Genomic DNA, 27807 nt, shown 5'->3' with positions numbered 1-27807 from the left:
CCAAGGACACCACGGCCTGATGTAGACGACAGGAAGGTGTCGAGGGCATTTTGAAGAGGGTGTCCCAGGAGGCGGGCCAGATGGACAGCGGTGGTAGCGGAGGGAAAGGGTAGGACTGAAAGGCTGCGTCGCACTGTGTTAGCAATGTTGTATATTTGTGCAGATATGTGCCGGTACGAATTATGTTTCGCAGGCGCGTGGAGAAGCAGCAGCAGCAGCAGCAGCAGGTGTGAGAAGTAGAAGCGAGCGGCCCGGCTCCTCGCGCTGCACCTGAGGTCAAATTGCATCGTCAGGTGATTTTCACGAACGGCAGAGCTAACGCTTCAGCATTCTTGCTGAAGTGTCATACGTTTAAATTATTAAAATAGTCGCACCATCACTCGCAGTCGCTATAGCGAATGTCAATGTCAATGTGCGCAAAGCGCTGAACTTCCGTAGTCTTGTTGCTATTTTCAGGGATCTTTCGATCGGCGTCGTAGAGTTAGATAAGACGCTCTCAGATGACCCACCCCACCTCGGGAGCACTTTGTGCAGTCAACAATGGGAACTGGTACATGAACAGTTACCATCATGCTTTTTCGCCTGATTCAGTTTGGTACACGATAGCTCCCAAGGTCTACTTAAGATAAAGTACAGCATAAAATAGAAAATATGCATATTTTCTCACACTTTTTATTTGCAGTTTCATTTGTACGAAATCGGTGTAGCTTATTTTAATTTTTAACGCGTTCAGAATAATAATTCCAGAAGGAGATACATGCATGGACGAATGCAAAGAACAAAAAAGCCCTCCAAGCTGGAAGTCAGGACAGAGGCCCCAGCACGAAAATGAGGAGCAGTTTTTGTGATACTAAAAATAACTGTGCGGGCTACTGGGTCAATTTTCTGAGGCTTAGAAGTGTTTGACTCGGCCAACTGCTTTTCCTTTGATTTTCTTCTTTTTTCCATCGCTTGTTGAACGCGTGTTCAAGGTCGAGCAGCAGGCCCGGAATAACAAAATCGGCGTGACTTTCGCTTAATTGTTCCAATAGTGAAGTAAATTAGCCACTGCAAATTTTCACTTTAATATATCTCCTCATTGGTTGTCCTACATCCTATTTATTGACATCATTGCGATATTTTAGTGAAGCCGGAAAGGTATAAATTACTTTGTTCCTTTTGAGATTCTTTCATCAGCTTGAACTTGGTTTTAATGTAGGTAACGTATAAATGGATTGTCTGTGTTTATCAGTAGAGTGTGTGAGCACGCCAGAACGACAAAGCAGCTTTGTTCTTAACGTGTTTTCGCCTGGTCTAGAGTGACACATTTGCTCTTCTTCTTCATTTCTTTTTTTTTTTTTTTACACTGATGGCTGCACCACTGTTTCGACGAGTAATTCAATCAGCAAGTAAATGAGTTAAAGCTTTTATTAAACAATCAGCTGACATCTGAAACTGGTACCAGGGGCAGCCTGCTGCTCCTGAAAAGGAACTTACGCACGCGGAAAGTGAAAGAAAGAATAAAAGCGCAAACGAAGCAAAATATCAATACCTGTACAACATGTATCTCGTTCATCATTACTACGCCAAGTGATTACTCCTTCGCTGCCGAGAAGTGCTGGATTGCGCTAAAGTTGAGTTTTCATGGCATCAAGGGAACACTTACGTATTTTGAAGGAACTTATTTCATACAAGGGTTAATTCTGGCGAAGACAAAATTGCAGGGTGTGTAAGAAGCACAGGTCTTCGATGCTGGGTCAGATAGTAGAGATCCTGATCAGAATATGGCAGCATTCCAAAACACATCATCATCATTATCATCATCAGCCTGATTATACCCACTGCAGGGCGAAGGCCTCTCCCATATTTCTCCACTTAACCCGGTTCCAAAACACAGATTAAAGGCAAATCGATTGCGGGCATCAACGGAGATACATGAGGGCAAGAAGACCTAAACAAGGTGCACCACAAGGCGAAGACACGCGCTCTGTACAGTCCTCTATGTCGGTTCGGCACTTTTACGACTAATTTTTTTCAAAAACAAATATGCAATGCCATAACTACTGTTAACTTATTTGGGGACGTCTGAGGTCCACATGCAAATCAGCACTGCGAAGAGGAACGTGCACACTTCAGACACAATGTTTGCCTCTTTGAAATGAAGCTAGTTTGGCAGTGGTGCTTTTTTTTTTTTATCATTACAGAAATGGTATATATTTTTATTTTCCAAGCAGCGCCTTTCTATTGCAATTTCCTGCTTTTCAAAGAAATATTAAATGATAACATAAAATAAAGTTTCTGAGTAGGGTTCGCTCATAATCCAAGATCACGAAAAGTCAGTTTTGATTCCATCCGACATTAATAACAAAAGCTGTGCTATATCTCAAAACCTTTCTACGCCTAAACGAGAAGCTCTCCCGCTCTTTCACTCAGCTGCTAAAGATTTCAGGAGATCAAAAACGGGCACGAGACGAACAAAAAAAAAAAAAGAAATTAGAGCGAAATGCTACGTCGGTGGCTTCCTCCTCGCGCGCCGTCTCAGGGACGGCGCTGCCCTCGTGAAGTGGCTGGGGAACACCCGAGCCGGAGTCTGGGCGCCCACCACAAAGTCTAGAGGGACGCTTCCAGCGCCGATCCTCTGCAGGCCAGAAGATGGCGACAACTGTTGCTCGGGTTCCGGCTCGGGCACGGCGCTGCGACCTGTCAAGCCGACAGTTGCGCCTGGCGGGAGCTCTGGCTGCGTGCCAAACCGCACCGACTGGAACCGTGCGACGGCGTTGGGAGCGGCGGGTAACGCTTGGATGGCCTCAGCCTTGACCATGGCGACACCGCCCGCGGGGTTGACCCGCACCACTAGGTAATCGTCAGGTCGAAATACTCCCAGAAACCTGCGCGGCGAGCATACGGAATGTCGTGCATTAACAGCATAGATTGAATTGCGGCGGTTCATTCGGTCCTCTAGCATCAGAAAAGCTTTATGCTGTTACATTAAGACAAAGATCCGAGAAATTTCTTGAAAAGATATGAGGCGATTGATAACAATTGATATCTCATAGGCGATTACGTCCGTATGGCATTCGCATTACATGGACATATGCGGACCCAGTCACACTAGTGTAAATTGCTCATGCGGTGTACTGCGGAACAAATGAAAAACAAAAGTTATCACAACTGCTTTGCGAGAAAGATGTGTGGAGGTGTCGAGTGCACGCATTTTTAGTGAAAGTTTTTATAAGCTCCAGAATATTGCTTTGCTTACTCCACACTACACCACGGAAGTGCCCTAGACAGGCGTGGTCGGGTCTCTACAATGCAATGTACGAGCCAGTGCACATGTCAGAAACGCGCGCGCGCACACACACACACACACACACACACACACACACACACACACACACACACACACACACACACACACACACACACACACACACACACACACACACACACACACACACACACACACACACACACACACACACACACACACACACACACACACACACACACACACACACACACACACACACACACACACGCACACGCACACGCACACACACACACACACGCGCGAGCCGCTAAATTTATCAACATAACTAACCTCAGATGCCAGTTAAGCTCTTCGCGCACATTTTTTAAGTTGATAATCTCAAAAATTGATGGCAAATTTTCTCGCTTAAAATCAAGTAATGGGCTTCTTCCCTCAAACATTACTGACCATGCAAATTTCGCAGGGCAGAGCTTTAAATTTTTCCGTATACCGTGTTCTTCCAGTGCTTCACTCGTATAGGTTCGAGTCATACACAAGATGCGCCCGAGGCTGTTCAAAATTGATGCTAAATATGAAAAACATTGTGTGACTAGGGCAAAAGTCTTCTTTCATAAGTCGTCTAGCTCAATTTTAAAAGGTTACGAAAATCGAAAGCGACTCTCTCATGTCTCTTTATGCGGAGTAATATTGCCTGCTAAAAGCAGCTCTGTCTCAAGACACCTGAGCGCTGCCTAGTTTGTAAGGATTGTAAATAGAAACGTATGCTGTGAAATGGTTGTTTGCCGACTAGATTATGGCCTAAGTTAAATGACTTTCGCAACGTAACTAAAGCCGAGCTCCAAGGAGTTTGCAGGAGCGAATCGAGCAAAATCAGTGAGGCATAAAACTAATAATTCCATATGTGGAAAGGAAAATAATTACTAATATACCCTCTGCTGGCAGCGTCAGGTTTCTGACTTTTTCTTACGTAAGTACAGGCACACATAAGACCGGGTCGCATTACGCCGACAAAAGTAAAGATCCTGATAAAGTTTCCACTACTGCCAGTGCACTAATTAGCGATTTTTCTACATTGTAAACAGTTTAAAGGCTTGGCTAAAACTTTATTATCTTAATGACTACATGTAGCAATATTTTTGAAAATTGATAGGCCGAGGAATCCGAAACCTTGGCTCTAACTTTACAGATAAGACGAAGTATATAATCTTATTCTTTACCGGGAAGCGTTCCCATCTGTGTCGTCATGTAGTATATTTGCGATTACCCCATGGAGTGCTCAGTCGGTATCGCGATCCTTACTGCGCCTTCCGATGGTGTTCTATTAATCGCTGCATCAAACTATGTTTAAGTTTAACGCACAATACGAACAAGTTTATAATTGTGCGGATAAACGACGCACAAAAGTGAACAGGTTGCGTAGAAATCTTAGCCTGCTAACTCTGGCTCATGATGTACAAAATTTGGTCCTCGTATATTGTGTTTATGTTTTACTACTAGCAAATGGCGACAGAGGGCGTAATTTAGGGCTCATCGCGCTTCGCTGTTTCGTTTCTCTCTCTCTCTCCCTCCCTTTCTCTCGCTCTTTCTCGTTTCTCGCATTATTCTCGCGACCCTACACTTTATCACCAATGTCCAGCTGCCAGCTTCACATCACATACATTTACATTACTGATCAATCCAAGCGCCTTCTTTTTGCGTTTAGATCTATCGCTCAGTGGTACATCTTCGGTAGAGGCGGCACCTGTTCGCGTTGGGCGATAGAATTGGACAAAGTGGTATATACCTATTTTCGTATAAGTCGGTCACACGGTATCCCGGAGGATGGACGAGACCCAGCGTCCTGAGCTGCGCACCGTGCTCGCGGGTATCGCCCATGGTGTTGCGGTTGAAGAAGACCACCGCAAACGAGTAACCGGATTCGCCCACCACGGGCGTCACTGGCCGGGTCCAGGTTTCCACGCCATATTGCTGCGTAGTATGAACAGGTAAAAAAATAATAATAATAATAAATGTTGAAATTGTCATGCTAAAGATTTCACATTTATTTTTTCACTGACATGTCTCATTTAGCACGGGTCCCGTCGATCGCATCGATGTATATCGACTGGAGTTAAGCTGGCACTATACCTTTACGCGGAGGGCGTGGGCGGAGGGAAGAAACACACCACGGCGATTGTGCAACTATGTGCGCTGTCGCTGATGCCGTGACTGTTTCTTCATCTTGTCCTTGTGTCACGTTTAGAGGTACTGGAAATATCTAGCTCTCATTTATGCAAGAGCTCAATCTCCCTATTCATCTGAGTGCGTTCAGATGTATAAGATGTATACAAGAACAGAAAACTGGATGCAAAGCTATTGCAAAGTAGCCCGAAGAAGCGGAGATGAAAACATATGAGAAGGCACCATGAACGCACACGGCGTCCTTTTATTCCTTTTAGTCTTTATTTTGTTCGCCCTGTTTTGCAATGTGTAATCAGGAGCGTCTTTAGTGTCTCTGTTACAGTCCTCCGCAAAAGGCATTTGTCCTTTTTCAATTCAATATGATATAGTGTCACTAACCTTTATCTCGAGTTAACATAGCATGCTCCTGCGCCTCCATCACAGTCATTTCCAAGTAACTGCGCTATTTTCACACTGAAGTTGTATACGACTGGAGCGAGCTAACGCAGACTGTAAAGGAGGTCGAGGATATGTTATTCCTGGAATGATTGATTTCACTTGTCTTCAACGGAGGGAGAAAACGTTTACTCTATATTTTTCGTTTTGACCCTGGAAATGTATGTATATGCCTTTCCTGGCTGCTTCTGTGCGTAAACGTGCAGTTCAAGGATGAGCAGAACCTTTAAGAGTGAGATTATGAAACTACCATCGCAGCAGACACGGCTAAGCCCTGTCACGCGAGTCTTGATGCGGCGTACAATAAACAGCCGCTTCTCTCAAATCATACACTCGTTTTTGAACGGGATGAGAGAGCAGATAGAATTTGCTTTCGGCATGAATGCTGAATAGTTTAAACTGCTAAAGAAACGTAGACGAGAAGCGCTCCTCCTCGCAGAAGACGCACCCGAATATGTGATCATAAGGCCAAAGAGAACTAATGCAAACGGGATGGGATATAATGAAACAATTCGAATTAATTTGCTAGTTAATAACTAAGTTCCGTTGTTATTGCTATTAGAGACCGTTTGTATGGTGGTGGGTGAATTCAACAATCAAAGTTATAGTACCTGTCATTTTATTGTGCACGACTTAAACAATAAACTTTTCGTTTCGTAAAGGGCAAAATAATGCAATACGGAATTCAATTAAGGACATTTAACGTCAAAGCAGAACACTATGAGACCCTCCTTAGTGGAGGGCTGTGAATATTTAGGCCGTGTAGGCCGAAACCTCAGTGCGTGGGCGGCTTGCCATTCCACGTCCGTCGAAGTGCGGCCACGTTAAGACGAACGGAATGGCTCCTCAGCAGCCTTACACGATGACTACTAAACAGCAATAAAAGGAAGTTACGTGAATATTGGCACGTCCGTAAACGAGCACTTGCTGGGTGAAGCAAAAAAATCCGCTCGCTCGACCAAATCTGTATCATGTCGGAGTTGTAGCTTCCACGTGGCACTTATCGCGCTGACCAGCATGGCTAGTGGACAAACAACAGCGAGAAGTAAAACGTGTCATGATCATGACAACCATGCCACGTATACGGAATGAGCAAAAGACATCTGAACTTTGCTATTTCCGTATACTGGGACTTTCTCTGCTGATTCTAGATCTTAAAGGTGCAAGGCAGAAGTGAGGGATTCTAGCAAGTGAACACTGGCAAACATCTGAATAATACTTGCCGATTGTACTTTCCTTCCCATAAATCCTAGGGGATCTTGGTTGACAGCGATGATGGCCCTATTCTGCAGGATCTGCTTGAACTCCGGTCGCATGCGACGCAGGTCATTGGACATAAGCAAGGGGGCGGCCATGATTGCCCACAGCGCCATCTGGGCCTTGCTTTGGTCGTAGCTCAGGCCGAAGTTTCCGATGACGAGCTTTACGAAGAATATACGGATATACGAGGTCATTACGCTCATCGCTTGTCATATATTTCGCAGGTTTATGTCAGAAAGTCATACTTCACTTACCAGAGGAAGGTATTCAGCAAAACTTTGAGAGAAACAGCTCAGTTAAAGGCAAGAAACAAAAAGAGCCAGATTGAAATTCAGAGGCAGATGGTTCTGAATAAATAAGAAAAAAATCATGTATTCCTCCTTCCCCTAAAAAAAATTAAAACAAAAGAGAATCTGAACCGGCTCTCAAATATTCTTGGAGGAACCTTCTGTGCTTCTTTCTATTCGTAGTCATTTCTGCTGCCGTATAGGTTGTGTCAAGGCAGCTCTCGGTACATCGATGAAGATGGAACGGAGTGCAAGAAATAAGATTTTCAGGCCGCATATTTAAAACATATAACTTAACTAGGAATCATGTAAAATTGCCTAATGACTAGAAAAGAGTTGGGAGTGAGTTGAGAGTGTTGCACGCTCTCCACTAGCTCTGTTTTGTAATTAGGAACACAACTTTGGGTCTGGATAGTCAGTTGATGAATTGAAAATTCAGTCTCCATAAAATTAATTTGTCCACGAGGAGGAGGAGGAGGAGGAGGAGGAGGAGGAGGAGGAGGAGGAGGAGGAGGAGGAGGAGGAGGAGGAGGAGGAGGAGGAGGAGGAGGAGGAGGAGGAGGAGGAGGAAACAACTTTATTTAACGCATTTCATTAAGCGTTCAGAATGTCCTGGGCCAGGGTCACCAAGGCCAACTGATCTTGCAGCTGGTCAGAGGCTAACCAAGCCCGCCACGTGGGGGGAGGAGGGTGTGGAAAGTGAGGAGATTGGAGGGCGACAGGGCATGAAAAGATGCAATGCTCCAAGTTTGCATAGTGTTCTGGGCAATTTGGGCATGCAGGGGAATGTATGATTCTGTATAGAAAAAGATCGGGCAGGAGTAAGCAGTGTATTTAGTTGTATGCGTCTAATAATGCGGATTTGCGTGGTAGTGAGAGATTTATCAGGAAGAGGAAGTGTACGGAGAGTTTCTCTTATGTTGTCGTAGTGAACGTTGATTTCTTTTTTGTAGTGAAGAGTAGTGTCCCACGTTGGTGGATAAGGCCAGGGAATCCCAGGCGCCCGGTGTTGAAGTTCGCGGGCGAGGCGATGCACTACCTCATTGCCTGGGATTCCAGCGTGACCAGGAATCCACCTCAGTGTTACAGTGTGGGGACGTAGTTTGGTAAGAGCTCTGTGTAGATCATCGTGTAGTTCTTCAGGAATGTGACCCGTGTGAATGGCGCGTATAGCTTGTATTGAATCAGTGTATATGGTATATCCTGAAGGGTTAGGGGGTGCTTGTGCGAGGTCTTGAATACTGGTAACTATTGGTAGGGTCTCGAGAGTCGCTGTAGGAGGAGGATCTATGTAAGGACCGAGGGTATGCGTCACTACATCGCTACAGCTGTGAATTGAGTAAGCAGCCGATCCAAATGCATCTGTGTAGATGATCGTGGAGTCTGTAGGGTGAACATGGTTGGAAACGCGAGCGGAACGTCTGCCTGTGTTAGTGTCGGGTGCAACGTTTTTTGGAATGGGGATTATTCTGAGGTTATCCGGGAGCGAAGAAGGAAGGGTAATTATAGGGAGGTCAATAGGTTTGAGTGCAACCTGCTGTAGTATCCAATGTCCTTGTTTGGTGCTAGAAAGACGTGCCATTTGCCGGTCGCGATGTTGTTGTATGAGGTCTCCCAGGGGCAAGAACAGCCCCGTAGAGTATAGGCGCTCCGTGGACGTATGTACAGGGACGTTAAGGGCGGCCTTGTACAATATGTGAAGCGCAACCTCAATCTGATGTCTTTGGCGACAACTTTGTGTAAGGTAAGGAATCGTATATAAAATTTTGCTAAGTGCTAATGCGTGGACAAGCTGCCTGACTTGACCCTCGCGTAGCCCGGCGTGCTTATTGACTATGCGGCGAACTAGATGCGTAAGCTGATTACAAACTTTAACGGTTGTAGATACATTGGCCTGATTGGTTGACTCATGGATATGAAGTCCGAGGATCCGGCAGGATGGTACACGAGGGATGGGGTGACCTGCCATTGTGAGATTGATCAGCTGGTTATGTTGGCGTTGATAGCGAGTTTTTGCAATCAGCAGCAATTCAGATTTTTCAGGTGCGGGAGATAGCCCTACTTTATCAAGGTAACTAACGACTGCATCGATACCTTGCTGTAGGGTCTCCTCTACTGCTCCAGGAGACCCAGAAGTGCACCAAAGAGTAAGGTCGTCTGCATAGAATGTGTGTTTTAGGTTTGGGATAGACGCTAAAGTACGAGATAGGGGAGCCATTGCAAGGTTAAAAAGGGTGGGTGACAGAATAGCGCCCTGAGGAGTACCACGTGTGAGAGGGAAAGGATCAGATATCGAATCGGGGAGACGGAACTTGGCCGTACGGTCGCGGAGAAATGCTGTGAGGTAGCCATACATCTTTGGACCACAGCCAGTAGAGGCAAGGATGTTTAATAGACGATCGTGGGCAAGGTTATCAAAAGCTTTTCGCACATCAAGGGCCACTATGGCTTGGATCTGGGAAGTGGGCGGAGGGTCAAATTCGTGCATGAGGAGAAAAAATAGGTCCTGAGTAGACACACCTTTTCGGAAACCAATTTGTTGAGGGGGAAAGAAATCTATAGATTCAAGATGAGTCTCGAGCCGATTGAGCACCATCCGCTCCATGGTTTTTCCCAGGCATGATGTTAAAGAAACTGGGCGGAGGTTTTTAAGCGCAGGTTTTTTGCCTGGCTTTGGAAGTAGGGTTATAAGTGATTGTTTCCAAGATGCTGGGAGTGTGCTTTCTTCCCAATGTAAGTTTATAATGCTCAGAAAATGTTCTTTGTCCTTGTCAGAGAGATTTCGAATGAGTGAGTATGTAATCTGGTCTTCACCTGGGACTGACTTCCGCTTTAGCTGTTCTAGCGCCCAGTCGAGATCCCAGAGGGTAAACGGCTGATCGAGTTCTACATTGGAAGCACCAGTGTACGGAGTATAAAGGCTGGGTAAGGGAGGAGGAATGTAGAGATCGCGGAGTTGGGCTGTTAAGGCATCCGCGCCTAGTTGAGAATAGTGCTTCTCGAGAGTGGGAACAGGCGCCGGTTGAGGCCCGAGTAGTTCTCTGAGTAAATGCCAGGTTCTTTTTTGATTTAGTGTGCCGTTAATGGTGTTACAAATTTTGTTCCAATTAAAGCGGAGAGAGGAATGAAAGCCCTTTAAAGAAATTGGGGTGACGCTGAAGCGGCAGTGCTAATGGCTCCCGTCCTCTGCTCTCCCCTCGCGGTTCCTCATAGGCGCTTCACTGCTCGCTTAGTCACTAATCACTAATCACTTTGTTTGTGCCGCTTTATTCTCGCATCTCTCTGGCATGCATTTGAATTCGGCCACACTATTTGAGACATCACCAACACACATGAAATCCCGCTTTAAACAAGCCGTGCGAGAGGGAATGCGTGGCCTCAGAGTAGCGTGTTGAGTAAAAATTCAATGGCACCGATGTGTTCGATTTCCAAGTATAAGGACTAACCCGAAATGCATGCCCGAGATTTTTCAAATTCCAAGATTCTGGGACACCTTGCAATCGTGAAGCACGCGTGGAATTTAATAAGATGCGGTTATGCACGCGTTAATGGGAATGCTGTAATCTCCGATGTGTCGCAAACATTCGCATTTAAAGTTCCTCCTGCTCTTGAATAGTTAAACTTCTATAGAAAAACAAATAATTTTTGTTATAATTATAAATGGTGTAAATATGTGATGCATAGCAAATTTTGCTTCTGAGGTTTGCCCTGCACTCACAATGTGTAGTTAAGACTTTCCACCGAAAACCAATGTATGGGGTGCGTCTTTTCGCAACTGTGTTGCAACAATGAATTATTGTTAGACGAACATATTCATTATTATGAACGTATTCACAGAAACTGTATAAGTTTCTGATAAATATCAATTTTTTTGTCCTGCCCTCAGAACAAATAAGATAAACAACATAAGCATAATAAGAACATAAAGAAAGCAATGAGGCCGTTTTTGAAAATTGATAGCAAAACCCTAGACGTCTACCGAAGAAAAATCTGCAAATATATTGATCATTGTAGTGATGTTAAGCCCTTCGCGAAAAACAATTGCAAAATATGTACAAAATTTCAATGTATAGTTTCAAAACGTCGGCAATGCCGACTAGCGTTAATCGCCCCGTTCCTACAAATAATAGGATGTTTTCGGCAGAGCCCACGTCGACTTCGCCCGCGTTAATATTATCTGTCTGTCTCTCGTGCTAGAGAGGAGGCGTGAGGATGAATTGCTTTGCATTGCCGGCGAAGCATAGTCTAGAGACTGAACCTTGTTGCAAGGCAGTGTTTCGTCTCGGCTAGACACAGCCATCCCTCCGCAGCGTCCCTCAGTTAGTAGAGCACAATGTCCAGGACCACTACCTTCCCCTTTACCTACCACAGGCCACTGCTCTTTACGACAGGTCAGCACTGTGCTCGTGCTGCCCTTATTCGGTACGAATCGAATAAGGGCAGCACGAGCACAGTTTCCAGCATGCATGCGTTCGGGCGAGCAGATTGTAAAACAAACACGGAGCTTCCGCTTCGCTCACATGTCACAAGCAATGTGCATGCGCCGAGCTCTGGCTTGGTTCACGACGCCACTAAGACGACACGTGTAGACGCATGCGCAGTTCCAGCGACAGCGCAGCATATAGGCGCCACGGCGCGACCCACTAAAGTTTGTTTCGGTTGACCTTCATTTTGTCATTTGCTTGACCTTCATGTTCTCCCTCCGTTCTGGCGCCAAGGTCACCGGCAGTGCGCTGACAGCGAGACCTAAAAGCATGTTATGCTTAAAATTTTTGATAATTACTAAATTAATCTGGATAGGAATCTGGAAAGGAAGGAAAGCGTAGCAGGGGGCGGCAGAAAGTTAGGTGGGCGGATGATGTTAAGAAGTTCGCAGGAGTCAAGTGGATGCAGCTAGCACAGAACAGGGTTAAGTGGAGAAATATGGGAGAGGCCTTCGCCCTGCAGTGGGTATAATCAGGATGATGATGATGATGATGATGATGATAATAATAATAATAATAATAATAATAATAATAATAATAATAATAATAATAATAATAATGATGATGATGATGATGATGATGATGATGATGATGATGAATCTGGATAAAGACTGATACATGCTTTGTGCATTATTTTTTCAAGTATCTCGCATTCCCGAAGCCTTATTCTCAACACTCCTGTCGACGTATCTCGCTTCTCGTCTTTGTTTTTCTTTCATAGTAATCAGGTTTCTCATTATTCACATTTTCTCATTAATAAATTAACTTACAATTAGTAAGCAATGTCGCAGTAACTCACCATGTCAGGGTCATTCCAGCGTCCCGGTGCAGCGGCTGCCGTGAGCGTGTCCTGGTTTGCCGCGTAGTAGTCGATGACACTTTCGACGCTTTGCCAAGTGTCGGCTATGTCCATGTAGTTTCTCCATAGGTTGCAGTGCTGCCCGATAAGCTTATAGTTTGGCTGTAAACGCAGAGGGAAAAAGAGAAATGACGCCAGACTCACGGATGCAGGATATTTTCTGTGCAGGCTTTGCTTATATGTACTAATCTAATGCATGGTCATACACACAACCTAGAAACAGGAATATAATATACGCCTGTCATATACCTGGGCATTTCTGAGACTGGCATTCGATCGCGGGAGGAAAATAAGTAAGGTGTGCTTGTTTACGCCATACGCATCTTGGCACAAGACACGGCAAAACTCTATTAAAGCATTGTCACGGCATATAACTAAAACCACGTCTTTGAGACTGTCTTATCTAGAAGTGGATAGCAATTCAAACGTCACGCCAATACCGAGCTATTTGATGACAAATGGCTCAAAGGGACCCGCAAGTTTTCAATAACATGGGCATAAAACTGTCATCTGCATATGAAACATTCCTGGCTGTTCAGATGTTTCTTTTCCCAGAACATATTTCCACGCCCACTGCCACAAACCTCTGAAGCACGAATATCATGGAAGAGAACTAAAAGAAAAAAAAAAACTGATAGTGTTTGAGCTCCATTGGGACGTAATCGACCCGGCGAGAGCTTTACGGTTATTACGATGACGCCGCCAAAATTCCAGTGAGGTTGCTCGTACATTTCTCACAGTGCTACAAACAGCTTGTGAGGCAGATCATTAATTAGAGTCTACGGCCTAGGGCTACCCTGGAAGCAGGGGTAACAGGAAAGAAGTAAAAGACAGATGACAAAAAATACGAACCGAGCAAATTAAGGAGGTTGAAACATTAAAAGCATAGTAAGCGGAGAGTCGCACAAACTATATACCTTACGCATCAAGACTACCTAACACTTCGCACATGACGAACTTCGCAAACCATGCTGCCTGCATTTACAAGCTGTCACGCGCACAGAAGGCGATAACATGTGCACTAATGACTACGCTGGGGCATTTGCTTCTGCGCCTCTTGTAGAAAATAAACGAAGGAAGAAGATGGAAGGCTTGATTAAAGAAAGCGGAATTAACGCTACGATAGGCGCACCGGCAGATGTGAGCGTCACTCAGCTTCTCACGCCTGTGTTTACGAATTTCTGCAGTGGAGTATTGAGTAGCGAAGAGTGAGCAGAAGAACAAATTCTTGCAAGCGAAGCTGAAATGTAGTACAGGGAAGATAAGTGGTATTCCACGCGGAAAATAAACAGCGCTGATATCTTTCATTACGAGTCGGAACGCCTACGGTCTAATTCCGTGGCTGACGGTTTCTCTCTGGAAGATATGTCCGCGTTTCATTAAATAGCTCACGGTCTAATTATTTGCCTTGGTTCCCAAACAACGCACGAATAAGCAGCAAGTAAACAGCCTTCTCACGCTCCACCTTTCTTATATATCCGGGTCGTTAAGATATTTCTAACTGCAACTTGCTTCTACACTTTGCGCATAGCCTCGCTGATATTCCATATAACCCAAGCATCTAGCCGTGCTTTAATATTTGTTGGCTTACTTCAGCTTGATGTTTAAGACGTTGCTGGTTTGTTTGCCCCAGTAACTAGTTTTCCTCGATCCGACTGTAAGCTCACGCATTGTTTGTTCTATAGGGCATCCGCAATCTCGTGCGGGGTGTTTTCCGTGTGCCATTGTTCTTCGTTTTGTTGCCACCATACCAGCGGCGTGCCGGCAGAAGCTAATAGCATACGCTTCACACTAGCGCTGAGCGTGCAACTTCTCTTTTCGTGCCGTAAGGCTGCTGTTGTCGCGTGCCTCGAGTAGATTGCATGCTGCGGCGCATCTATTGTGGACCGTGCGATGTGGTCTACTTCGTGTTTCGCGTGTGTTACTGCCGCTCGAGAACACGTGGTTCTCCACTGATATATATTTTGCCACCCGGTCGATGCGGCTCCCGTCTTCTCCGTTGCTCTGCCTGTATCCCCGTATGTAGAGAAAAAAAAAATTGAAAAAAAATTAAAGGGGCCGATGCGCTAAAGCGCTTATCTAAGCCCCATGCAATATGGGTCAAGAGGACATAGAAAGCAAAGAGATATTGGAAATACCAGTACAGGTTACCAGAGGTTAAGGACCGATTTGCTGCCCCTACGAATGGGGAAAAAAGAATAGCGTTGAAAAGGAAGAAGAAAGTTGAAAAGAGAGCAAGGAACTATGGAGAGAGTGCACAAAATGATGCGCACATGCTCATCTACCAGTGGTACTTGGAATTCCAGTGTAATGTAGACAGCAAAAACACAATATCAAAATTTACGTAGCCTTCTACGACACCGATCGAATAAGGCCAGCCTGCAGGTCTTCGCCGCGGGTAATGGTGACATAGCCAGCCAAGTTGAGACAGGAACATTTAGGAAAGTAGCGAAAAACATCCATGCAACAAACAGGCTTCATGTGCAAATCTCGCAATCTTACAGAATACAACACTAACATTGATTTCATTCGGCATTTACAAGCATGAGTGATATAAACTGTCGCCCAAACATGACAAACTAAGTGTACCACTCTCCTAGTAATTAGATATCGCACCTTTTCATCTTTTGTGCTATTTAATAATGGTTGTTTATGCAAACAGTAACGTTAAAGGAAATCATCTCTTTAAGGTTTCTTCATTTTATTCTTGTCGAGCCACTAGAAATACCACACACGCTAACTTCAAATAGACCTCAAATATTTACGTTAATTGCAAACGGCAGAAAAAATTTTCATGTTACTAATTTCTGAATTCATATATACCTGCAGTAATGAAACAGTTTCAAATAAAACTTGAGTAACGAAAAAGCCCAGGGTTAAACAGTCTAAACTTAAATGATCGAGCGACGGCACTTAACCTCTGATAGCGCCATGCTATCAGAGGTTAAAGGAATGTTACCAGAATATTACCGACACAAAATAAAAATACCGGGAGGAGAGTAAAGAGGCGCCTCGTCACGTTATTGGTTCGCGTTCCGGCTTCACGGCGCCATTACTTATTTGGTCTGCGCTCCTCATTTTAGGCTAAGTCGTTAAACTCTGTACGCTTTGAACCCATTTGGCCCTCGTTGCGAGTGAAGTTTTGCATTTTTGTATTTCGCGGACTATATAGTCAGACTTGAAATTTCTTGACCTGCCTTTTGTACGAAATGCATACTAATATATTCTAGTTTCTTTCTTTACATTGTAGTATTGCAGTATTTCGATCTTAATGCTTCGACATTGTCGTGATTTAGGTTAAGCAAAATTATTATTCTAGCCTCATGCATCGATCCGAAGAGCGTTTTGCGACTTTCATGGTGCGAAGTGCAAACAAGTCAAGAATAAAATTGATAGAGGTGAAGGATCACAAAGAAACCGCTGTATACAAACAATGACCTTGATTCTCTTCACCTACCACAATCAGGCTTTATGAATTATATGAATTCCAAGTCAGTGCAACTTCTCACGAAAACCACTTAGCGGCCCTATTTGCATTTGCTGTCGCCCGCTTCATGACCGCTTCATGACCAGCGAGTGACAGCTTGTAGAGTACTTGGGAACTAGGTAGCGTTTATTTTAAGTACAAGCTGCATCAAGCCTGTAGTTTTCCCCAATGGTATAAGTAGATGCGAATCATTTAAGGCATAAATCACACGTACCATGCATGCCCCCCCTTGTTTCAGGTAACATTGTTAAGCTGCCAAGCATACACTATGCATTTCTTTAGGCATACTACAAGTCACGCAACTTAATTTCTCAACATTGTTATCTGAAAATGACGCTGACAAAATGTTAGATGCGATCTGAGACTGGGGACCGTAACTCAACTTCCATTTATTTGGTGATCGACCTTTTTCTTGTTGCTTTCGTCTGATTCTGGCGTCATGCTGATTTCGCGCCAGATGAATTGGGAAATGGATGGACCCCCGGTATTTATGTAGTAGGGACCCAGCGCTTTACATAGCGAACTCCGATACCCCACGTTTGAGACTGAGAGGGCTTATCCGATTCGAAAGCAGTCCAAAGTTTTCAAGCAGGTTGGCTGGTGTGTGAGCGTCAACTAGAACCTCTCGTCACATAAGGCTGGTGTTTTGTACTCATCAATATCTGTAAATGCAACTCGGCTGTTTTTTGCATTTACAGACATTGAGTATAAAATACTAGCCTTATGTGACGAGAGGTTCTCTCCTCCCTTCCCTTACGGCGCGGTTCAGATATACAAAGAAACAAGTGTGAAAAATAATGCACCCTTCCCTTCCTGTGAACCAATTATTTTTTGACAGCATACCCTAATATAAGAAGATAAAAGGGGTAATTATTCTGGTCACAATGCGGGACCTCCTCGCTTAGGTAGCGCTGAGAGAGAGATTGGAGAAAGGGATACCCGGACGTCAAAGAGACTTCCGCCCTGCTGGCTATTACTGTGAAAGTTTAATAAAGCAACGGGAACATGGAAATGCCCAATGGATGACAAGGCATCACAGACACATCTTCATTGTTTAATGATAACGATGAAGACTGATTCCGAGAAATATAATTTCGCAACCAGGAAATTATAACAAACGGCTTAAATAACCATGCTTTCCTAGTTTCATGCATTAAAGATTTTCTTAACTGAGGTCTACGGTGAGGCCTACATATATGTTGAGCTTGCTTTTTAGAATGATAACTGTCCATAGGTGCTCTAGACGGTGGCGGAGCCGGCAAAGCACGAGCATAACGCATTAACTCCGAGGGTCGGGCGGGCCGACCAGGCACCTCTAGCGCTCATTGAACTTATTTGGTTTCACGCTTGAAAATCTAATTTTCGGACAAGCGAGAACAGAAGACTGTTTTCTACCGACTAGGTTGCCCTTAGCAGACCATGACAGCGTAGCGTAGTCCTGTGTGTACAACTTCACTTATCTTGACGGCCCCTCTACCCGATCCTTTCGAGCTCACGTATGCTTGCCGCCTGCGAACCTTGGCAGCAATGAACCAGCATGAATAAATTAGATCGCAAATTTTCTGGCATCTATTATATGGTTCCAAGTAATATTATTCCGTTTGACCGAAAAATCATTTGATTATTTACCCGGAAACCTTGTATGCCATCCCGTCGTTGCAAACCTGAGGGGGAGAAGGAGGAGGAGGGGTCATGTGCCATTAAGTGTTGGGTGCTGATGTCACAATCAGCTTCACTTAGCTGTGTTTGAAAGCGGGCCTGTCGGAGTGATTGTTCTTTAGCAATCCATCAGCTCCACTATAGAAAACTATCCGCTCCCGCTTAGCATTTTTCCTCCCGACACGATCAAAAACAACACCGTTACACGGTTCGCTCTACGTCATAATTTTCTACTACCTAAGGTCAGTACTAATTACGGGAAACAATGCCTTCAACTTCCGTCCATATCATTTTGGAATTATTTTAATTTCGACATTAAGCAAACTTTCTTTGTTCAAGTTCAAATTAAAAATATTTCTTCTTAATTTGTGATTTCTATGTTATTTATCTTTTGTGTCGCGGAATTCGTATTTTTGTACGTTTTTTGTATTTTATTTTGGTATTTAAATCTGTCGACAATGCACTTTTTACTACGCAGTTCGTTATTTATTTTCAGTGTTGCTTCATACCACAATTTTCCTTACAATAATATTATTCTTTAAGTTGCCTATCGAAATTTATTACCATGAGAGGTCCCATCTGCGGTCTTGTACCATGGGACCTCTCGCTGTATATTCATGTATGTTGTTTTTTGATTTGAAAATAAACTTTCAACTTCAACTTCAGTTGCATCATGGTGCAAACTTTCGATTCCTTGGGCCCTAATTTATGCGAGTTTAGCAAAGCTGTCTTCACAAGACACAGCTTCAAATAAGCAATTATTGTATATCTCGCTAAAGCCCCTGCTTTAATGTTCAACACCACACATTTCAATTCCATGAATATAGCAACGGAGCCGACACCGGTTCCAGAGGTTTCTCTATGCCAACTCACGTTCATTCCGTACTGGACCTCATAGGCGGGCCAACTGCAAGAGTACACCATTGGCCGCCCGGTCTGGTTGATCGCGTTGTTGAATTCCGAATAAACTGGCAAAAGACATGAGAAAGTATGAAAAACAAGAAAGAGTTACAATCACAAAAGCTTCGAGATGGTAAAGTATATAGCATAAAACCACAACACCGTAACAAAAATTTAGCTTTTGGAGAAACAACAAAAACAACAACAAAAAGTTGTTGTCTTTATGTTTGTTTATATTATAAAGATCTTTATATTATTGAAATATAAAACAATACAAAGGAAAATTTAGTATGCTCTGAGCAGTCATTAAGAATTTTCGGCTTGAGTAATGAATTTTAGGAGTTGGTCGATACTGCGAAATCGGCGTTTATAAGCTTTTTATGTCCTTTCAGGCGGATTCCTTCAAAGTGCCCGACCTATATGTCCGCTTTCTTGCGGATTACAGCCGACACACTTAACCACCACACTGCAGCTTTTCTTTCCGATTCAACGGCGCAGATATTGTACCTAGTTGTTTTTCTTGCCCTTTGCAGATTTTAATTCAGAGCGTGCGAGAGATATCTCGGTGCGGTCTGTGAATGTGTATGTGAAGAAATTTAGGTAGTTAAATGCGTACTAGACATATCGATTCAAACTTTTGAGTTATAGTTATTTCCATCAATTAATATTCTGATCATTATCTTTATAACGAGCATGATGTCGGCACTGCTTCAAGCGTATCTCCCACAGTGTTTACACATATCTGTAAATATCAAAAAAGAGCAAGTCGTATATCTTCATGGATGAAACATTGTTTTTAAACAATCACCCTTTCAGTGAAGAGGCACTATTTGGTATGGTTTTGTTTGCTTTATGAGGTTTAACGCCTCAAAACGACTCAGGCATGAGCGGCTCCGTAGTGGAGGGCTTGGGAAATTTCGACCACCTGGGGTTCTTTAACGTGCACTGACGTCGCACAGCACACGAGTGCCTTGCTTTCCGCCTCCACCGAAAAGCGGCAGCCGCGGCCGAGATTCGATCTCGCACCTTTGAGCCCAGCAGTCGAGCTCCCTAACAACCCGTACCACCTGCGGCGGGGCCCAATACTGGGAGTGACGAATAAATATTCAGTAAATCTTCAAAGAAATCCTTGATCTTGATCTTCCAACTAAAACCTAGACATAAAACACCTGCCGCTTTGTCACTTCATTGTTTTTTGTTTTTTTTTTTTTTTGCTCCCTCAGATATCAATGGGTTTGACGTATGCGCAACGTGTGTTAGCCAGCACGAGTCGAGTAAAGCCTACCAACACGCATTAGGCGCCTACGCACCAGTGCACCGACGGTTGTAAGCATTCCGGAACAGCTTCACCCCGGCGCCTACATGCTCTACGCTCCGGCAAATCACATTCGACCTTCGCGGCGCCTTGCCACGCTTTCGTGCTCTTGTCGCCAAGCCAATAAGTGCACACGTCGCCACCTCGACCCGCACTACCCGGGAACATTTCAGCGTTTACAGAAGGACGCGGGCACGTGGCAGCGAAGTGGACAAAAACAACGCCAGCTCCGCCGTGTATGCTTACGTGTCTCCGCATTGCCGTTCTTAGCGCCATCTGTCGGGTTAAGCGCTTTACAACGTGCGCGTATGCTGACCCACTGCTAGAATTTTCGGCAGTGCATACAACAGAATAGCTTTCTTGCAGCTTTCGGAAAGCACTGCGAAGGCACGTGCCGATTTTGCATTGAAAACATTTAAAAATTTTACAAAATGCTGGCATCTGCCTCCGTGAGCTGTAAGTGCTGAAAGCTTGTAAGCGCTTCATCTTTTTCCTTAGTAGAACGCTTCTTACGCGGGAAAAAAAAAAAATGTGCAAATAGCGGTCGACACAAAGATACTACGCAGACTCGCGAACTCTCGCAAAGCCTCTTAATGTCTACACGAGTGACGATCCTGAAATGTGAGGCATAATATCCCGAGAAAAATGCTGCATCCGTGAGGTTGGGCCAGGAGGCGAACTGTTCAGAATTACGCTCTGATCCATCAGCGTGAGAGCGGTTGCGCTCGACCTGAAGATGGACCAATGCGGCCGATGAAGCCCATGGTGTACTTCCAAAGACGAAGGAAACATTTCTGTAACTTTTCATTGCTGAAGGCGACTGTGTTTGCCGTGAGCCGCTATGAATGATTGTCCTTAAAAATTAATGACTTCACAGTAAATGACCGGAAATTATGTGTTTGGATGCGTATTTCCGCCCATTGGATATGCTTGTGCTTTGAATGAATGCAAAGGCTTTCATTATCTTCCACTTGCGCAATTACGAAACGGTGACCGTTATGGCCTGTGGTTTTGAGAGGTCGCTACGCCCAACACTTTAACTTTATATCATTTTGGGGAGCTCGAAATAAGCATAATTGTAAAACGGAAAATACATAAATTCTTTACAGAAGGCCACTGCCTAATGTGCATTTTGGATGGAGCAAAGCCAAGTATGCGGAAGAGAAGATGAAAGCCATTTTTTTTTTTTTTAACATATGGTGAGAGAAGAGTGGGCGTGCTCACATGCCTGTAAAGAGAAATTCCTGTCGGAAATGGGGGAGGGAGGTGACATTAGCGCCACGATTTGAAAGCCTGCAGCATTTTGTGTCATCGAGAGCCCTTCGACCTCTAACTGACGCTTCTGTTGTTGTTTTTTTTTTCCTAGCGAAGGGTACTATGGCGAGATTGGGCGGATTTCAGTACAAAGTAATTACAGCCTTAAATACGCTGCAGATGACTGGGCTTTGCGCCTCAAGAAAGGATAGTTGAGAACCGTAGAGTGTAACTCCACATAATAAAATCAGCAGCAGAAAAACCTATTACCGCCTAACTGCAAGGCGTGCGAACATTCGAACAGCAATCGAGTATCTTCCTATTGATCTGGCCGGCAAGTTCAAATGGTGTACCTTCAAAGTTTTTCTAAGCGAGTCGAATACGTTCCCAGCTTTTGAAGCATTTTTGAATTATTGACATGCGGTTCGAATAAGGTCCGCCGTTTTTATTTGTTTGCTTCGACGTCTGCCCCCAAAACAAGGCCGGCACCAACGCAGCTTACTATTCTATCGTGATGAGTGAGTGAATAAACTTTATTCAATTAAGACAAGAACAAAGCTAACGTAAGTGGGCCCTTAGTCAAGAGCCACAAAAAAAAAATGATTAAAAAAAAGAATTAAGCATCCAGTTTGCGTGAGATGAAGGATTTAACCTCGCGACGCCGTCAGGTCGTGTGACGGGTTTGTATCGCTTCTATGTGACCTCTAAGAATAGACGGCGCGGCAGGATTTGAAGGCCATAATTTATAAATGATGTTATCACTCGTCCCATGTCCTGAATTATGACTGAAGTTTTTTTTTTGTTTTTTTTTTTTTCGTTTCCGTCTTCTTTCCTATGCGTATAATTAGGGAGTAACGGCTTTACCCGACCTTGTGCTATGACTCCTTACTGAAGATTAGCGTTGCTGTTTTTTTAGAGCTATGGAATGTTTATCGCTGTACTTTATGGCACCGTGACCTAGCGCCATGTTGGCTCGTTTTTTTATGAAGATTTGCACTAGTAGCGAGTATTAATGCAAATATTCTGTTAGTAATCGATTCACCTCTGTCCTGTACGTTTCGTATTTCATTCCGTTTCCAGCGGCACTGTTCACACTCGGTTTTATGTATATTATGTGTTATTCGACTAACCCCGCACAAAATATGCATCCTTGTTATCAAAACAGTAGGGAACTAGTATGAAGTGACCAACATTTCTAAATGAAAATTAAATCTTTGCATTTGCATTACGCTCCCTCTGTAAAATATTACACTATCCACGGTATATACTCAAGTACGCGCGCTATGCACTGTCTGCGTAGTGCAAGCAGCGCTCCTCTAGCAACAACACTCATGGGTTGGGCGCAAGAAAATGATTTCAAAGGTTCGCGTTTCAGCCCAATAGCAGTGCGGTGTTTCAGAAAAAGGTTGAAGCTATGCCTTATATGTGCTCATGCTCGGTGATATACAGCGCAATTAGCGGAATGCAACTCAAGAATACGGGAACCTATGATGTTTGTCCTCCTTCTTTTAAATCTTAATTCTAACTGTTGCGGCGTGATAAGCAGGCGAATTTTAAATGGAACGTTAAAGCCATCATGCATCTGGCGCTTAGCAGTTAAAAGGCTAATGACCGACAGGCATCCAAGACACGATGAGCTGAAAAAAAAAAATGTGGTACTTCCACCTCTGCCTATAATTTATTTTCACTTAAGCAGGGCTAAGATAGTTTTTTGCCTGCGGTATTAAAAATTGTATATTTTGGTGCGTCACTCACGTGGTCACGGGCCAAATATACTTCGCTACTGCTACACTTCGACAAAACGGTCAAATAGTGGGCGTTTGTTTACATAACAAATAAAAAAGGTTACAGGATAGACAAGAAAACATTACTGCGCGCGGTAGCTCCCCATAGAGAGCGAACAGGAGAAAGGCGAACAGGGCCACCCACATACTCGACCCTTCAGAATTCTGCCACGACATTCAAGCCTCGTCATTTGTGCCGGAGCCTTGTAACAAGGACACTGAGAATGCTCTTGAAGCTATTAACATAGGCCCACATAGTACACCACCAGCGTGCGTACCGACAGAAGAATATGAAGAATATGCGGCGCCCTTTCGTTGACCCAAAAACGTCTCGCTGAGATTTCAAAGCGCGCAGTAGCAGCCTCTGCGGTGTTCGTGCTTCAGTAGTTTTATACCCACCACGGAAGCGTTTTTGTTCTGCGACATGGGAGGGGGGGAGGGGGGGGGGGGGGGAGTCGTGAAGAAAGCCTACACCTTTCTTTCGTTCGTTCAAAACCGAGGCGAAACATCCTAGAAAGAAAAGTGCCTCAACTCGAAAGACCACCGAGAGAACTTCGACAACTCCCCTAATTTGCATATGCACTCTATGAACGGCATACTATATAGTTATTATATCTACTTACTTTTACGTGCTCTCGATAGTGTACATTGGAGGGCATTGGTACAATATTACGAATGTATGAATACGGTTTGAAAATACATGTTATTGTTCCACGCATTTTACGAGTAAAAAACTGAGCCTCGCGGCGGTGGCGCATTGGTTAAGAAGCCCGACTACTGTGCCGGAGTACCCGTGTTCGATCCCGACCGCGGGCGGCTGCGTTTCGATGGAGGCGAAAAGAAGAGGCGTCCGTGTGTGTGCGATATCAATGCACGTTAAAGATCCCCAAGTGGTCGAAATTACTCCGTAGCTTTCCACTACAACTCCTTTTTTTTTTCTTTTTCCACTTCCTCTCCCACTTCCCTCTCTTTCCTTAAAGAGATGCCAGGTGTCCACAGAGAAGGTGTGACAGATACTGCTCCCTTCCTTTCCTGTAAACCGATTATTAAAAAGCTGAGGACAAGTCCATGCTGTGAGTCCGTCGAACATTGGACACCGATATTGCCCTTGCTGCTAGACAAACCTGACCAAAATTGATGTCATAATTAGCGTTATATTCATAGCCACAGAGTTCCAGTAATAAAAGCATTGAACGTCTTCAGACGTTTCGTTTTAGCTGCGACTGAGAAAAGACACCGTTTACGTCTCTCGAAGTCTCGGATCCCGGCGTAGCAGCCATCCATCTTGACCATATCCACTTCCCAGGCGGCGAACGTCTGGGCGTCTGTGTAAAGGCTGTTGAAACTTCCCGGGTATCCCGCACATGTCTTGGTTCCGACATCACCGTAGATTCCCAGCTTCAGGCCCCGTGCATGCATCTGAAATGCGCATATGAACCGAGAATTGCAACGATTGGAAAATCCAAGCATTACGAACTAACAGATGCACTGTAAGCTTTGCGATTCCTGCTTAAATGCGGCACATCAGAGTTCAACAAAACGCGACAAGGACACCTAATGCGTGAATATTAACTGAGAGGAGTTACGTTAGCTGAAATCGGACATTTTTCAAGTTGAGCGCTGGTTCGAAGGTTCGGTGAGTGCTTTTCGCAAATCAGAATGAATTGCGCTTTATCGCCTCCCCTAAATGCTAATCCTTAGGCTTTTCTTATGCTTTTCTTAGACTGTGTTCGCTCTTAAACTGCGAGCGCCGTAAGAGTTTCATCTGAGCGTTGTAATGCCAGTTTTATTTCGTAATTATTTTAGTTTCGTTATATCAAGATTGCATCGCAAATGCATCCAACATTGTTCGATTTCTTTGTATAGCACTGCACCATTAGAGCTTGAACTCGTTAACTGATTCACATTGCGATACCACAAGACCTGCATACATTAAGATGTACAATCGAAGGCTTTCGAAGGAGATGCTTATCCCATTATGCCTGAAGAGGTTGGTAAAAGGCAGCTAATAGTCTGTACAAATGGGCAAGTCTACTCAAAGCATTAAGTAACACTGAATGGTGAGGTCTAATTACCTTTCACCATCGAGCATCGAGAGTATACACAAAACAGCCAGGGCTGGATCAGAGGTGAAGCTTCCTGTTCCTTTGATACATTACAAAGGCATCACATAGTTTTTGCACCTTCACAGGCAACATGCAATATCACAGGCACATTGGAAACATCTTCCACTTCGTTTTTACGCCCTCTTATGTAATACTCTGAACGCCCGTTAATCTAGCGCCAAGCGAAAGATCGTAAAGCGGTTTGCAAGTACTCACGAAGTCGGCCAGGTGCTTTATACCGTTGGGGAAGCGTGCGGGATCGGCCTGCAGTCTCCCAGCGGCGTCGCGCTCCGAGGTCATCCAGCAGTCATCGATATTCACATACTCGTAACCCACGTTCCGATAACCCTCAGACACCAGAGCCTCGGCCATCTCCTTGAATAGCCGCTCACTGTACCACCAACCATCAGACATATGAAGCGAGAGCAGCGACCCGGAGCTCTCATTTAGCTCATCGGATTTGGAGAATCAAGAAATTGAAGGAAGGAGCTTTGTGATAATCTTAAGGCATTGGTTTCATTTTGCGTATGCCAGATGAAACCGAAATGTTAAGATAAAGGAATTGTGTTATGTCTCGAAAAGCATTATTTTAAAGGCGATGTGGCTTTCAATGGAGGTTTTATATGCGCCTAATAGCACAAGTATTCATTCAATCGATAGACTGGCTGGCTGACTGATTCACTGACAGCTCGCTTTTCTGCTTGACCAACCGACCGACCAACTAACTGACCTGAGTTGGCCTAATTTCACTAGACTGATTGGCTGATTAACTGACTGCCTAAGGATGGATGGATTGATGGATCGATTGGTTAGACAGTCGGGCGAAACTTTACACGGAAAGATGAGGAAGGCTGCAGATTATTTTAGACCCTCTGAGATTTATTTAAATTGCAGCCTCCGCGTTACAAGAGTCGAGTGCATGACCTCGGGGTCAGCCACGAAACTCCATGGCGATTGGGGATGGCGGCCTGAGGTGGAACATTTAGTGCATAGTCTCACGTTTTCAAGAAAAGCAAATCATTCACCACTGATGCATTCCTTAACACTAGATTCACTTTCAAACAAGTAAAACGAGAAACTTCTTACAACCCTTCAACATTTGCGCTATATGGACTACCAGAATAAGTTCACTCTTTGTTAAAAGTATACGAGCGTGCAAAGGAGATGAGCAGACACATATCTGAAACTGTCCAACCGCGTACTAAACATTGTCTACAGTGTGTCCAAAATTAAAATTCACGCGAATTTCTAAAAACAGTTTCGAAAGAATACCATAAGAGAAAACATTGGCAATTAGTTAAGAAATTTCACGCTTAAGTTTTGAACCCATGGCGAGATTGTATTTTAAAGATTTCTTCATGACCCTCTTTGCACATGGCAACGGCTGCCTTTGACAACAGAGGTGGCGAAAAATATTAATTTTGAGCTGTCAACGCTGACGTCATGGGAAGCAGCTTCCAACGGTAACCAGGCAAATGGATGATTTTAGAAACAAACTTAAATGCTACATAATGTAAGGCTGTGAACAGTGTTGATTAATTTTCACAGAAATTTAAGATCCTACTTATACCGGTCGTATAATCGGAAGCACGAGTTGTTAATAAATGACTATCAGGATCAAGTCTTAAGGCACGTATTAAAGAGGGTGTTAGCTATTAAAATGCTGCCAACGCTTTCTCCACTCAAGGGCCAAGATTTCGTTACGATTAGATTCCAATGTTTTCCTCTTCGGCCTTCGCCATTTGCTAAAGCGTCTTGGCCTCGACGATGTGCGCTAGTAAGCACCTCGGATTTTAACAACGTAATAGGCACGACTGAAAGGAGCAGCCCAGCGAGTGTTTCCTGACCTGATGCACTTGTCTGGTTCACGGGCGCAGTCAGTGTTGCAGAGAAATCGCTCCCAGGCCAGCCACCCCATGGGTGGCGTCCTGGCCACCCCGTTCTCCAGACCCAAAGCAGGCGACCAAGCTCCTAGCAGCAGGAGGGGTATGAGTAGAAGCCGCATCGCAGCGGCGATGTCGGTGAACACAGCTGGCGGCCCACTCATCTACTGGACGCTGCGCGCGCGGACGCAACTTTGATGACGACGGAGCAGCGAAAGCAAGGCACAGCACACTCGCGAAACAGAAAGTGCGTTCGGTGCAACGTCGGTCGGATCTGCGGCGCGTTAAAGTCTGCCAAGAACACAGACGCCCGCCCTGGGGCAAGGAAGAAATCGAAAGCCTCCCGCAAAGAGAGGAAAAGTGGGCACGCCGAATGAATAAATGGGAGAGGAGTGGGAGGGAGAGAGAAGGGGGTGTTTACACGTACACACGAGCTGGAAGCATTCAGGAGAGACGTCCAAGAGCTTGCGAATGCCGGTAAAGTGTTGCGCCACAGGGTCTGGCGCGCTTAAGAATGGAGAGGAAGTATGGACGGAGATAAAAGAAGCAGAGAGAAAGGAACGGTGGCGGAGTTTCCATACCACGAGGATCAGGAGGGCGAGCGTAACAATTTTGCGCGGCCGCCATCCGTCAGTGCGGCGGAAAGATTGGCGGCCCGCGAGAC

At 44.6% G+C, this 27807-nt stretch overlaps 1 protein-coding gene across 1 annotated transcript; it reads right to left on the bottom strand.

Annotated features, from left to right (window-relative positions):
- Positions 1–1397: 1397 nt before the first annotated feature.
- Positions 1398–27500, bottom strand: LOC146191179 (alpha-N-acetylgalactosaminidase-like). Its single transcript, XM_084601654.1, has 8 exons — positions 27108–27500; positions 25477–25651; positions 24400–24574; positions 18776–18870; positions 12697–12858; positions 7090–7287; positions 5034–5218; positions 1398–2867 (listed from the first exon to the last, which is right to left on the bottom strand). The coding sequence occupies exons 1-8, from the start codon at positions 27305–27307 to the stop codon at positions 2486–2488; spliced, it is 1572 nt and encodes a 523-aa protein (XP_084457780.1). The 5' UTR covers positions 27308–27500; the 3' UTR covers positions 1398–2485.
- Between the last annotated feature and the right edge of the window lie 307 nt (positions 27501–27807).

The sequence above is a fragment of the Amblyomma maculatum genome, chromosome 4 (assembly GCF_055883805.1).
Source record: "Amblyomma maculatum isolate TAMU_Amacu chromosome 4, ASM5588380v1, whole genome shotgun sequence".
NCBI classification, from domain to species: Eukaryota; Metazoa; Arthropoda; class Arachnida; order Ixodida; family Ixodidae; genus Amblyomma; species Amblyomma maculatum.
The sequence above is the reverse complement of the archived record's forward strand: the minus strand, read 5'-3'. Positions and strand labels throughout refer to the sequence as shown.